Below are 13,918 nucleotides of genomic sequence, written 5' to 3' on the forward strand. Positions count from 1 at the left end.
GAGCACGCCAGGCACTCCTGTCTTCCACTGCCTCCCGCAGTTTGGTCAAACTCATGCTGGTACCTTCGAGAACACTGTCCAACCATCTCGTCTCATCTCTGTCATCCTTCTCCTTGTGCCCTCCATCTTTCCCAACATCAGGGTCTTTTCCAGGGAGTCTTCTCTTCTCATGAGGTGGCCAAAGTATTGGAGCTTCAGCTTCAGGATCTGTCCTTCCATGTGCTTTAGATGTGCATTGAATGTATTTAAAATGTTTAGTGTGGAGCTGCCCTAAGGCTCTGGGGTGTAAAACCACAGGTCCTGAAAGGTGGATCATAGCTATCCACTACCTGGTTCTTGGGACTATGCCCCGCCCATGCCCTTTTTACCATCCTGGCTCCACACCATTTTCAGAGACTTCTGCACGCTATAGAATAGCAAGAATGCAGCTTGCTGGGGCGAGCAATGCGTGGGTGGGATCAGGAAGGGAAATATATGACGGGAAGTAGCTTCCCATACAAATGTAAGAGTCGCACCTGTTGCTCCGCCCACTATTACCCCGGCTCCGCCCACCCCTGCCATGCGGCCCTCAGGTGGTGGCCCGCGAGGGAAGGAAGCCTTTGCTCTTCGAAACCGATTCTCTACCGCTGTTCTGCCACATTTAGCCGAGAGGCAAGCTCCTGTGAAAATAACGAAGGCTGAGTAAACACACTGAGCGACAAGAGGCCACGATCTTGTGCACACTTACTTGGGAGTAAGTCTCACTAAACCACATGGGACTTCTGAGTAAACGTGGGCGCATGGGCAAAGAATGTATAGGCCTTGATCGGGAAAGGGCGGCAGCGGCCCCACAAGGCAAGGAGACCTAGGTTCCCTCGGCCACATGGTCCCCATGTAGGGTTAGGAAAGGGCACTTCCTGACTGTGCCTTTCCCCTAAAGGGAGGGGCAGGAAAAGGGACCGCTCTCGCCCAATCACCACCCGAAACCCATCGACTGGCAGACGGTGCGAGGCAAGCAAGCGCATGTTACAACCTATCTACTCTTTTTTTCAGAGGAGGAGGGAGGAAAAGAGGACTGGAGCCCAGCCAATGGCTGCGCGCAGCTTCTGACAGACGGGCTCCCGAGGCCAATGTAATAGGTCCGAACGTTCAGGCGCGCCTCGACACCCCAATCGCTAGGCGCGGCAACTGACTGACGGAATCCGGCGCCCAATAAGTAGCGCACGGTGGGCGGCGCCTGCGGGGTGGCTAGCGAGTGCGCGCCGCCATTGTGGCCAGTTCGATCGGTATCGGGAGCGGAGAGCGGAGCCCAGCAAGCCCGGAGCAAGGGAGCAGCCCCCCCCCCGCCAACGGCCGGCCCCCGAGTCACCATCAACACCGCGCGGGAGGCGGCGCTGCTGCAGCTGCTGCGAAAGCCAGTCACCACCACCGTCCGCCGACAGACACCGGCGCCGCCATGAGCAGCGAGGCCGAGACCCAGTCGCCCACCGCCGCAGCCGCCACAGCCACAGCCGCCCCTCTACCAGCGGCGGCGGCGCCTGCGGCGGCCCCCCTGGCGGCGCCCGCACCCCCGTCCCCCACAACCGCCATCGTCGTCGCCCCGGACGCCAAGCCCGGGAACGGCGGCGGCAGCGGAGGAGGCGGTGGCGGCGGCAACGGATCCAACGGCGGCGGCCTGGGCTCGGCGGCGCCCCCCGCCGGCGGGGACAAGAAGGTCATCGGTGAGGCTGGGGGCTCGGAAAAAAAGAGGGAGGGAAGGAGCGTGTGAGGGACGACGGGCGGGGGAAAGAGGGAGCGAAAGAGGAGGGTAGGGTGGGCGGGGCCTGCGGGCGCGCGCGCGCGCGTGTGTGCTAACGGGGGCGCGGCTGAGCCACTGACAGACTGGGCTAGCTCCGTGGGCTTCTGTCCCCCTTCCTCTCCCGCGCGCGCTTTTTATCCCCTACTCTCCCCCCTCCCGACATCTCACTCACGTTCCATTTCCCGCCTCGATGATTGGCTGAGGGTGGGCTGCTTGCTCGCGCTCGTGCCTTTCCTTGTCTCCGCCTCCGTTCCGTTCTCCCCTCCTGGATTGGCTGGCCGCGTTGAGGCTTTTTATTCCTCCCCTAGTTCCTCATATTCTAATAAGACTCCCCCCTCCTCCCTTCAGGTCCGAGCGCGTGCCCCGGCCGTTGAGGCGCCTTGCCTCGCGCTCCCTCTCCTTAGCGCGCCTGCGCGGAGAGTATGTTGGTGGGGAAAGGGAAGGCAAGCGGCTCGTGCGTGCGTGTGGGAGGGGGCGTGGCCGAGAAGACGGCGCAAGATGTCCGCCACGCGCGCAGCCTTTGTGTGATTGCAGTGGGGAGGCCCCCCTCCCTGCTCTCCATTAATCCCGGTTATTGATGCTATTAGCCGCAGATTGTTCTCTGAGCAGTAGCTGTGATGTTTCATGTAGCTGAATTTTTGGTACATTTTTATACCATGCTCTTGGGCCAAAAAGACTTCCAGAGCTGCTTACATACAATCAAATCAAGGCAGTCCCTGCCCCGCAGGCTTACAGTTTTTTTAAAAAACATGATACACAAGGGAAGGGGGGAAATCTAAATTTAGGCACCAGTTCCGGGGCAGGAGGTGTTTGAGGAAGCTGGGCCTCCAGCAAGGCTACTGGAATGAGCCCTGTTTCCTGTTCTTCCCACTGGGGCAGCCTAATGGAATGGCTGCCCCTCGTGCTCGCTTCGGCAGCACATATACTAAAATTGGAATGGCTGCCCCTAGGTGACAGTTGAGGGGAGAGGAGGCATGGTGCCACAGGCCTGTCACAGCAGAGCCAATTGAGTGAACTCTGCTTCTCAGTTTCCCCACTGCTGGAATGGTTACCACCGTGTGACAGTTGAGGGGAGTGTGTGTGTGCTTGTGTGTATAAATAATTGATGGTTTATTATTGCAAGTTTTAATTAAATTTGCTTGTTTTATTTACTGGAGTGCCAGTTTTAATATTAAAAAAAAATACCTTAATCAGGGATTGGGAGTAGATTCAGGCTGAGGGTTATAGGGATATAGTAAGCTGCCTCTTGCCATGTCAGACATTTGGGTCAAGCAGTTCACAATGGACTATACTGACTGGCAGCAGGTCTCCAAGGTTTGGGGCAGTAGATGTTCCCAGCCTCACCTGGAGATGCTGGAGTTTGAACATAAGACCTTCCAGCTTCAAAAAGTGTGTTTTGCCACTGAAGTGTAAGTAGGAAGAACTGCCTTATACTGAATTACACTGAGCTCAGTATTAATCTGCTGACTGATAGCAGCTCTGTCTGGTTTCAGAAAGGAGTCTTTTTCTGCCCTAGCAGTAGATGCTTGAGATTAATTCTTTGACCTTTTGCATGCTAAAGTATGTGCTCAGCTACATCCATTTTTTTCTTTTTACACAAAAACCACCAATGACAGTAGCATTTCCCATGCCACTGTCCATTAGCAGGTTGCCATCTTTTGAATCTCCCCTTCCCCTTTATTTGTCCATTTTTAAATAGCCATTTGGTGTGCGGGTGGCTCATGCTCCTTTCCTTGTGAAAAGCTGCATCTATTTTCCACATATCAAAAGGCTTTTCAATGCACAAGAGCAGGCCAGGCTCTGCTTTGCTGCTGTTATTTTTGGGGGCTAGTTGGCAAATTGACAGAAATGTGCACATGATTTGATTGCTCATCCCTTGATTCAGGACTTTGGGATGTCACAAGGCTCATTGGAATCAGTTTTGAAGTTTCATTCCTGCAACTTAAAGCCTTTAAAAAACCTTTTAAAGTTTGTTTAAATTATATATATCTTTTTTAAAAAAATCTGAAAGCTGCAGTCATACATCTACCTTATTGAATGGGTATAGTATAGTAAGTGTATAGGAATGGCTGCATGTTTTATGAAGTTTTTTAAATATTGACGGTGTCTTGTCTTTATTTCCTTTCATGTTTTCAAATAGATTGAAATACATCATATTTTAATTATAAATTCTATGTTTTAATTATAAATTAGTTTTTAATTATAAACACACATATATAGTGTGTACACATGCACATGTAATTGCACTATATGTGTGTGCAAATGCAGTACAAAATTGTCTCAATAAAGATCCCTTGTTGCAGGTGAGAGGCTTGAGGGTACTTGCCTGAGGCCACAAAACTGAACTCATAGCTAAGGCAACAAGCTTCTTTACTCACATGTGATCCATGGCATCAGGAAAGTTCATCTTTTGGTACATGAGAGCAGCAGCCATGATGCTGTAGTCCAGTGATAAGCATCTATATGTGGCTCAGACCTTTTTGAAGGACCCCTCGTGTGTGTGTGTGTGTGTGTGTGTGTGTGTGAGAGAGAGAGAGAGAGAGAGAGAGAGAGAGAGAGAGAGAGAGAGAGAGAGAGAGATGAGCAGGGGGAGCATATATCTTAACTTGCAGTCACTCTTTCTTTCTTTTTTGTAGCAACGAAGGTTTTGGGGACAGTGAAATGGTTCAACGTAAGGAACGGCTATGGCTTCATCAACAGGTGAGAAGGGGCTGGATGTGATCATTTTTTGAAAGCTGATTTAGGCTCGTGATATGTGCCTTTTCACTCTAAAGCTGTCCTCTGAGTATCAAGCTAGATCAGGCTTTCCCGGCTTGATGCCCTCCAGCTGTTTGGATTAAAACTCATATCATGGCACCATGCTGGCTGGGGTTGATGAGATTTGTAGTTCAAAAGCAGATGGATGAAGGCTGAGCTAGATTTGTGCACAAGACTTAATGATACCGATTCCAATTTGCTTCAGCTTCTTTGCTGTACATCTCAGTGGATTGGTTTAGTGCGGTGGTGGCCAAACTTGGCTCTACAGCTGTTTTGGGGCTACAATTCCAATCATCCCTGACCTGGTCCTGTTGGCAAGGGATGGAGTTGTAGTCCAAAAACAGCTGGAGGGCCAAGTTTGGCCACCACTGGTTTAGTATCTGTATGTGCAGGCATAAATTTTTACTCACAGATGGCTTCTTTAATATGGTACCTTGGCAATTCTTTGTAACTTCTGTTCTTCCAACATGTAAATTAGAGGGGGACTGGGCACAATAAATCAAATGTGAGCCAAGAAGTATAAAAAGGGAGGTGAAATATGAGAGAGAGCAGTTGAGACAGCAGAACTTCTAGAGAGTGCTAGAACTAAACTGAGCATGACTCAACATGCATACTGTAACAGAGATGGCCAGATTTAGGAAATGATTATACTCCTTGGCTGAAGGCTAGTAAAATACCATGTGGTGGGTTTGTCCCTTTTGGGGTCCCTCAGTCTCAATAAGGAAAGCAGCAATGAGAGTGAAAAGGCAAGTCCAAAGATCTATAAAGACTGGTGAGGACTGTCCACAACGATAATAGCCATCTTTTACTTACAGTTCCTGCTAATTTGCCTCTGGACATTGGCCAAATGAGCACACAGCAAACCAAACCCCCTGGTCATACAGGGTAGTAGATTTTTATCTACAGATGTTCTTACAGAGTGTGTGTATAACATACACACTTAAAATAAAGTGCTGCTAGCTGTCTGCCTTGGGTTGGGTCTACCTTGGGTTGTTTTTCAAAGCAGGTGTGAGTAAACTATGTTAATTAGATTCCTGGTCATTATGCCTAACCCAGAGAAATGCCCCAGGGGCTTCTCTAAAGTACATGGCAAATGAAAAGCATGTAGGTAATTAAAAAACAATAAAAAGCTTAAATGGTTCCTCCACCTCTGCCATACATGTACCTTCTGGCAGATTGTCCACTTTGAGACGTGTAGGTGCCCTGCTGCATTGCCTGCCACATGTAAATCTGTCTTGTGAATGGCATTGATCTATATTAAGGCCTTAGATTAGTGTGACTTCAGTTTATATGGAATTTGATTAGTTTTCCTCTCGCTTTTTCTTATGCCATGGCTGCAATTAAGTGCAAAGGCAGGGCGGCTGTTGCTGCCTCTTTGGGGGACATTTCTCCACATCACTACAGCTGGCAGCACTTTTTGTAGTGTTTCAATAGCAGACATGTATGAAACAGTGGTTATTCTAGTATGTTTGGCCTCTATACAGGTGGGTCTAGTTTACCTCAGGCCAATCAGTTGAGGGTCTTAGTAGGCAGGACTGAAATGGGCCTTGGTAGATATTGAGATAGGCTCCATCAGTCGTGTACTTCTGAATATGACTTGGCAGGGCCGTGATATTACATGTGCAGTGTGGCAAAAGGGGACATGCACAGGTCTTAAAGGCGCTATGAGATATTTCAGGAAATGGCAGTTGAAATGAGACAGTTCCTGGTTGACGGGCCAAACCAAATGAGTGCTCACTAATGGTTCCTCATTATCCTGTAAAAAGTGGGGTGCCACAGGGTTCTGGCCTGGGACCAGTATTGCTCAACATCTTCATAAACAATATGGATAAAGGTATTGAGGGGATGCTCATCAAATTTGCAGATGACACCAAACTGGGAAGGATAGCTAATACCGCAGAAAATAGGATAAGGGTTATCAGATTGGAAAACTAGGCAAAGACTAAAAAATGAATTTCAGTAGGGACTAATGTAATGTTCTGCACTTAGGAAGGAATAACTAGGTGCACAAATATATGATGGGGGTCTCCTGGCCTTCCAACAGTGTCAAGGGAAGTCCTAGTACTGCTCTATTCTGCCTTGGTCAGACCACACCTGGAACACTATGTCCAGTTCTGGGTACTGTAATTTAATAAGGATATTGACAAGCTGGAAAATGTATGGAGTAGGGCAACTGAGATGATCCAGGGTCTAGAAACAAAGGCTTATGGGGAATAGTTGAGGGAGTTGGGTGTGTTTAGCCTGGTAAAGAGAGGAGTTATAGCAATCTTCACATTTGTAAAGGGCTGTCACATGGAAAATGGAGCATGCTTGTTTCCTTCTGCTCCAGAAGGTAGGATTGGAAACAATGGGTTCAAGTTACAAGAAAGGAGTTTCCAACTAAACCTTAGGAAGAGTTGTTTGACAGTGGAACAGACTTCCTCAGAAGGTGGTGGACTTTTCCTTCATTGGAGGTTTTTAAGCATCTGTCAAGGATGTTTTAGTTGTAATTCCCCATTGCTGGTAGTTGGTCTACAGAATCATTGGTGTCCCTTCCAACTCTACTATTCTGTAATTCTATGAATTAATGTTGGCATGTAACTTCCTTGTGTAGTTGAAACACCTGATCTGAAATCACTCTCTGTACAAAGTCATTGTATTTATCCACATCACGCTTGAAAATCTTTGTCCTACTTGTAGCCCCACCCGTGTCCAGTCATAAACTCCACCTAGCTCATTCTGCTGTTGCAATACAGTGTGGCAGGAAAGTCTTCCGGCAGTGACTGTGTTTACATCCTGTAATCCCTCCTGTACAGCTCTGTGACTGCAGGATAGGGGAAGGGTTGATTACTATACTTGGTGCTTTGAGACATGTAGAAACCCTACCTGCTTTTATTTGTTCTTTCAATCTCTACTGAGAAAGTAGAATAATCCCTGTTTAGGAAGTAAAAGTATAATAGAATAATAAGGCATATATTGGAATATTCCTTTAATGTTTGTGTTCCAGTGTAAGAGTGTTTGTAAATCAAATATTAATGAAAATGTTTCTGCAGGAAAGGTCTGTCATTTGTCCAAAAAGGCATTTTGGCAAACTTTCAACTTACACCTGCTTGATCATTGTAGCCAGAATTGCAAGAGTCCGCAAAAAGAAATACGAAACTTCCAAGTTAATACACTCCCAGTATTTTTAGCGCAAGAAAGTCATGGGTGTGGAGTGAGGAGTGATATGTGTTGTTCCTTGGCAGTCCCCCAATGCTACAGGCTGGCCTCCGTCCAAAATTGAGTGCCACTCCTTCCTGGAAAATGCTGGGTTTTTGTGTCATGTTTTCTGAATATGAAACTCCTTGTTTTACAGGAATGACACCAAGGAAGATGTGTTTGTCCACCAGGTGAGACTGTTTCCTTGTACAACAAGATATGCTGGATTTTGATGAAATGATACACTTTGTGCATTAGCTGAAAGGGGTGGGAAAGTATCAGTTCTGTTGCTCTTGGGAGAAGTCAGTGTTGCCTCAGAACTGAATTTATGAAGTGTGGAATTTTTATAGGGGAAACCAGTTGACATAAGGTAGCCAAAACCCAATCTTAAGAGCCTATGAATGCTCAACACACTGTGCCTGTTTGCCTACCTGGCATCTCATGCCCCTTCTCTCTTCATTGTGCTTTTCTTCCCTCTGTTCTTTGCCTGCAGTGCCTAAGTGGTCAAGACTTCCCTGCAGCCCACCCATGTCCTGCTTGTCCTCAGTTGGTCTTTATCCCTTTGCTACCTTACCTTTGCTTTTGCGTCCCACAAGTCACACAATGGCTTATGCCTGCTTTTTGTTCTGTCTAATTGGGTTATTAGGCACTGTTAAGAACAAAAATACTTTGGCTATTTTTTTAAAAAAAACTTATCATCTATCCTTGCACTCACAGGCTTTTGGGAACTTCATATTGGTTGGGTGCCAACCTTTTTGGGGACTCCTGCTTTTTCCTGTACACCAGTGGCTGTCATTTATATGACCTGGTCTCCGCTTGAAAAATTAATGGTGCTGCTTGGGTACCCTTGCCAGACACATTGGGAAGAATTCAGTGTAGCACTGCAGCAGCAGCTGTTCTGTTCAGCCAATGCTTTTCAGTTTGCCAGATGGAACATCCCCTTCTCCTGGTCTTCTCAGGACCAGTTAGTTGAATCCTTCTCCTTAAGGATACTTTTCTTTGTAAACAAAGAACCAGGGTGATAATTTGTCAAATATGAATATTTTTCTGGGGGTGGGGCAAAGCAGAGTGATAAAAGAGAAGGAAACATTGCCCACTGCACAGGTTTCCTCTAGCTCAGGGGTCGGGCAAGGTTTATCTTGTCTGGGCCGGATCGGTCCTGTGGAGATCCCTCTGTGGGCCAGATTGCATGAGCGTGTGCGCCCGCAATTGTTAACACGTGATTTTCGGTGTCTGTGCAGACATGATTTTCAGCATCTGCGCATGCACAAACGCGATTTCCTGCCCATGGCCCTTAGGTTGGTGACCCCGCTCTAGCTGCAGTAGCAAGTGTGAGGCCGTCCATTGTTCAGCAGAGAGCCACCCTCTCAGCTTTGAAGCTGGGCTGAGACTGCCCCACTGCTTTTATGGCTCTCCCCACACAGAGCAAGACTGTGGGTTCCAAATCAGCAAAGCCCCAGCAAACGCCAGCATTTCCTGCTATGAAGCAGGAATGTTTGGTGGGGGAGAGTTAGAGCTAGCTGCTGAAAGGCGCTCGGGGTGCCTTCATCTCTTCCTTGCCAAACCTTTTCATGGGAAAGACCAGCAGTCGGGGGACGGTCATCACTGCTGGAGGTGCACAGAGCCCTTCCAATAGCAGCAGCCAATCAATTGCTTTCCCTACTGGCCTTTCCCTCATAAAAGCCCGGGAGGAACATTTTGAACTTGATGAGAGTGTCTGAGGGGCAGTAACTAATTTTTGGCTTTGATTCAGTTGTTAAATTAATATGATTTAGTGCTCAGTTTTTGTTTAGGAGGAATGGAAGGAGTTAAAGACAAATGTCTTATTCTCAATTCAAGGACTCTTAATTCAGTTTCAAAATTTATGTATCATTCTCTGGTGTCTGATTAAGGAAGGTCCTCCTGCATTGCAGGGGGTTGGACTTGATGACCCTTGGGGTCCCTTCCAGCTATATGATTCTGTGATTCTTTGATTCCTATTTGGGATACATTTCCATCTGTTTCTTGGTGGTGGATAAATTTCCCTTCCCTGGGTTGTCTGATGGCTTCCTTGCTGTGAGGCCTAAATGGATGAAAGCCCTATGAGAAACAACTTGTTCTTTCCCCTGGTGTAGTTCTGTTTCTTAAGAATTGGGCATTAGGGTTGTTAGTTGCAAATGGGGATAGTGGTGCTTGCTTATTCAGAAGCAGGGTACCAGGAATATGTTGTCAGCACTATTTAACTTTGCTCCTAGTGCAGCTGTTACTATTGACACTGAAAAGTGTTTGGTAAGCAAAACTATGAAGGTCAGTTTAATAGAGTGTGATCACATGAGTGGCTGAGAATTAAAGCTTCTGCCACTCAAAAAGACAGAATTTGTTCTATTAGTTAGAGAAAGACTAGCTCATGACACTCATGTGAGTTTTTACACTGATTGCTCTGAATTACATGGACTTCGGGAAGGAAACACCAGTTAATTTTTTTTCTTGTTATGCCTTTGGGATAGAAAATTAGGGCTAGAAGGGACATAGTAAATCAGAATGTACTTCCTATGCCTCTCTGGCATGACTGCAAAGTCTTTGTGGCCCATAGTTACTCCCAATGTTATCCTGGACAGGTTGCTGGGAGGGGACCTACCACACATTTGATGGCTCCTTCTATATGTTCAATCTTGCAGGATATACATCTGCTGTTGGTCTTTCATGGTCTTTCTAATCTAGAAAACTTGCACTTTTAAAATGTATTAATTATTAAATTTGTGAACCACCCATAGATCTCAGGGCAGTTCACAAGATGTCTACAAGTCTAAATCTGAAATGTTTTTTCATCAGACTGCTATAAAGAAGAATAACCCCAGGAAGTACCTTCGCAGTGTAGGAGATGGAGAGACTGTGGAGTTTGATGTGGTTGAAGGAGAAAAGGTGAGGTGACTGTCCTGGACTGACTCTGGGGCTTTCCTGCTCTTTGGATCTCAGCTGCTGAGCAAGTGAAGGCCAGCAGCTTCCTTCTGTCTGGGGTGCAGCAGGGAAGTTTCTCTGTGCTTGTGCTGGCACAGCTGACACTTGCTCATGTTGTCTCTTGATGGCTATTTTTAGGGAGCAGAGGCAGCCAACGTTACAGGTCCTGGTGGCGTTCCAGTGCAAGGCAGTAAATATGCAGCAGACCGTAACCAGTACAGACGATATCCACGGCGTCGAGGTCCTCCACGCAACTACCAGCAAAATTACCAAAACAGTGAGAGTGGGGAAAAGAACGAGGGGTCAGAGAGCCTCCCGGAAGGCCAATCCCAACAGCGCCGTCCCTACCGCAGGAGGCGGTATCCACCTTACTACATGCGTCGGCCCTACGGCCGGCGGCCCCAGTATTCCAATGCTCCTGTGCAAGGCGAGATAGTGGAGGTAATTTTTACTAACAAATATTTCTTGTGAGCCAGGTTTGAAAACATGAAGCTCTAGCCTGAATAATGGGATTCCTTGCCAGTAGTGAACATACCCAGGCCAGAAGCCAGTAGGCATGCCTTTATGCACTGGCCTGTTTGAAATTCAGGTGGTCTCTGTATTCTTAAGTTATACCTGCCAAACCAGCAGGTAACACTGTGCTTCCTGCAAGTCACAATTTTCTTTCCTCCCAGTGAAGCCAAGTAATACAGCTTTATTTCTATTAAACTGAGTTGATCCTAAAAAAAATAAAAATAAGTTTAATCTTGGTGTGAGTCAAATTCAGAATTCGTTACATATTAAAATGAATTACTTTTTACTGCAGTTTGCCTAGGGCGGGATTTTTCCTAAATGCAAACCACAATCCATTTTATCACCTGTTCCATCTTCCAGGGTGCTGACAACCAGGGTGCAGGAGAACAAGGCAGACCTGTCAGACAGAACGTGTATCGGGGTTACAGACCACGCTATCGCAGGTGAGTTCCCTCGGAGAGCATGTCCCACCCTCAGGCGCTTTAAATGCTTTTGCCCCTAGAAGTGGGAGTAAGATGCTCACAGCTTTGCTGCACTTTTCAGGGGTCCTCCTCGCCAACGACAGCCCAGGGAGGAAGGCAATGAAGAAGACAAAGAGAACCAGGGTGATGAGGCCCAGGGTCAGCAGCCACCTCAACGTCGGTACCGCCGTAACTTCAATTACCGACGCAGACGCCCAGAAAACCCTAAACCACAAGATGGCAAAGAGACAAAGGCAGCCGAACCATCAGCTGAGAACACGTCCGCTCCCGAGGCCGAGCAGGGCGGGGCTGAGTAAACGCCGGCTTACCATCTCTACCATCATCCGGGTAAGTGGGCTGCAATTCCCACCAGGAGAGAAGAAAAATGGGTCCAGAGCCTTGTTTAGTAGGCAGCTGGCAGGAATGTTGAAGTTGCCCTTAGATAGGCGCTTGAAACCTGCTAAATGAATTGGAGGTGGTGATAAAAACACAATGCAGCTCATAAGAAGGCCCTTAGGACCAAGCACAGTACACAAAGGTGTAAATGAGATTTTGAGTTCATTGGGTAGTAAGCAAAACAAAAATGGGCTTGGGGTGGTAGTGATCCCCCAGCTGTTTTAAGATGCCATGTGAAAGGAGTCCAATGCAGTCTAAATTGTGAATATCTGAGTTGGTCTTTTAGAAACCTTGGTCAAGCAGAGGTTAAGTGAATAGCCCAGAAGGGGGCTCACTGCGCTGTGAAGACTAGAAGAGCTGTGTGTACGGTCAGGCTAAGTTGTAATTTTTGTCTACAACATGTAGAACAGTTTTCACCTTGACAGGTAGATGTTCAATGTCACTTTGGGTGAAATTAGGAAGGGTGAGAGACCACAGAAAGGACGTCCTACAGCTGAGAGGAAGTGTTTTGAATTGGCAAGGCCAAGCAGCATCCTCCTGTGGTACTCACAACAGGAGACAGTTGCAGGCCTTCCTCTAGTTTTCTAGAGATCAAACATGGAAAGACAAAATTTATGGGAAATCAGCCAAGAAACTCTTGGGGGCACTCCGATTGGACAGCTTGTGGTCTTTTTAGGAAGGCTTACAAGATAACCCTTACAGAAGCCCTTTGAAATAAATGCTTGGATTTCCTTCAAGCAACTTTCTTGAGTTCATGTTTAGATGGTACCGAGTCTAAATGAGGCTTCCAAGAAGCAGTCAGTAGTGGGTTAAGATTCCTGAATCCTGGCCCTTGGAGAGCTGCCAAACCACATGTCCTGACTGAGGCTGAATCACAGCCCTAGTTTCTGTCACTCCACAGTTAAGGGCATTAACTTGAGTCTGGATTGAACCACTATAGCCTTCAAGTGGTGAATGGCATGATTGCATTCTTCGCCAGTTAGAACAGAAATCCTGCACATAGAAAAGTAGCCTGGCAAGATGGATAGGTTAGAACTGTGTTGCCAGGCAGTCTCCTTTAAGTGCTGTAGGAGCATACCACCCTGTAAGTTCCCCAATGTAGTCCAAAGAGTGTTATGCATGATGCCTAGGTTTGGTTGTGCAGCCGAGAAGTTTGGACTATGTGGTGGTGGTGTGTAAGTGGAGCCCAGAGGCCATCTGTGGACCTACTCTTGTGGGGTTTGGGTTTTACCCAGTATGGTAAGGCGACTTCTTGTTTTTTTCTTTACAGTTTAGTCATCAAAGAAGAGAGAATATGAAATTTTAAAGAGAATATGAAATTCCAGCAATAAGAAATGAACAGAAGAATTGGAACTGAAGACCTTAAGTGCTTGCTTTTTGCTGTTGACCAGATAACTCGAACTCTCTGCATTATCTATGCAGCATGGGATTTTTATTATTTTTACCTAAAGTGGTCTCCTTTTTGGAGCGACAAACATGTTTTTTAAAGGCCTGTTTTTTCTCAATACACCTTTAAAGGTTTTTAAATTGTTTCATATCTGGTCAGTTCGGATTTTTAAGAACCTCATTTTTAATTTGTATGAAATGTACACCTGATTTTTTCAAGTCAAACTGCAAGCATCTCTTAATAAAGGTCTTAAGAATTGCCTGGTGTGGTGCGTTTATGATTTAACTGATCCTCCCCACCCTCTCCACATAAATCATTTCATAAGCTCAGAGGAGGACATGTTTTCTCAAAACCCCAGACACTAATGTGTTGTGAGTCTGATGTACACATAGTGCCGAAATGAAACCACCTGGAATAAAGGACTAGTTGGGTATTAATACAAAAGGCTCTGAAAAATGGGGGGGGGGGGGTTGGAACCTGCCACCACAAATCAGAACACAGATAAATGGGGCC

The 13,918-nt window shown here is 46.8% G+C and overlaps 1 protein-coding gene across 2 annotated transcripts; it reads left to right on the forward strand.

The window, feature by feature from the left end:
* The first annotated feature begins 1,242 nt into the window (after positions 1-1,242).
* YBX1 (Y-box binding protein 1) lies at positions 1,243-13,663 on the forward strand. Of its 2 annotated transcripts, XM_081921628.1 has the most exons (8): positions 1,245-1,700; positions 4,414-4,477; positions 7,869-7,902; positions 10,523-10,612; positions 10,787-11,089; positions 11,522-11,604; positions 11,705-11,970; positions 13,289-13,663. In XM_081921628.1, exons 1-7 carry the CDS (start codon positions 1,436-1,438, stop codon positions 11,937-11,939), a joined length of 1,074 nt encoding a protein of 357 aa, XP_081777754.1. In that variant the 5' UTR covers positions 1,245-1,435; the 3' UTR covers positions 11,940-11,970; positions 13,289-13,663. The 2 variants fall into 2 exon arrangements, with proteins under 2 accessions (XP_081777753.1, XP_081777754.1); XM_081921627.1 differs by lacking the exon at positions 13,289-13,663 and having other exon boundaries at positions 1,243-1,700; positions 11,705-11,976.
* The last annotated feature ends 255 nt before the right edge of the window (positions 13,664-13,918 follow it).

The sequence above is a fragment of the Podarcis melisellensis genome, assembly GCF_964234715.1.
Source record: "Podarcis melisellensis genome assembly, chromosome: 8".
NCBI classification, from domain to species: domain Eukaryota; kingdom Metazoa; phylum Chordata; class Lepidosauria; order Squamata; family Lacertidae; genus Podarcis; species Podarcis melisellensis.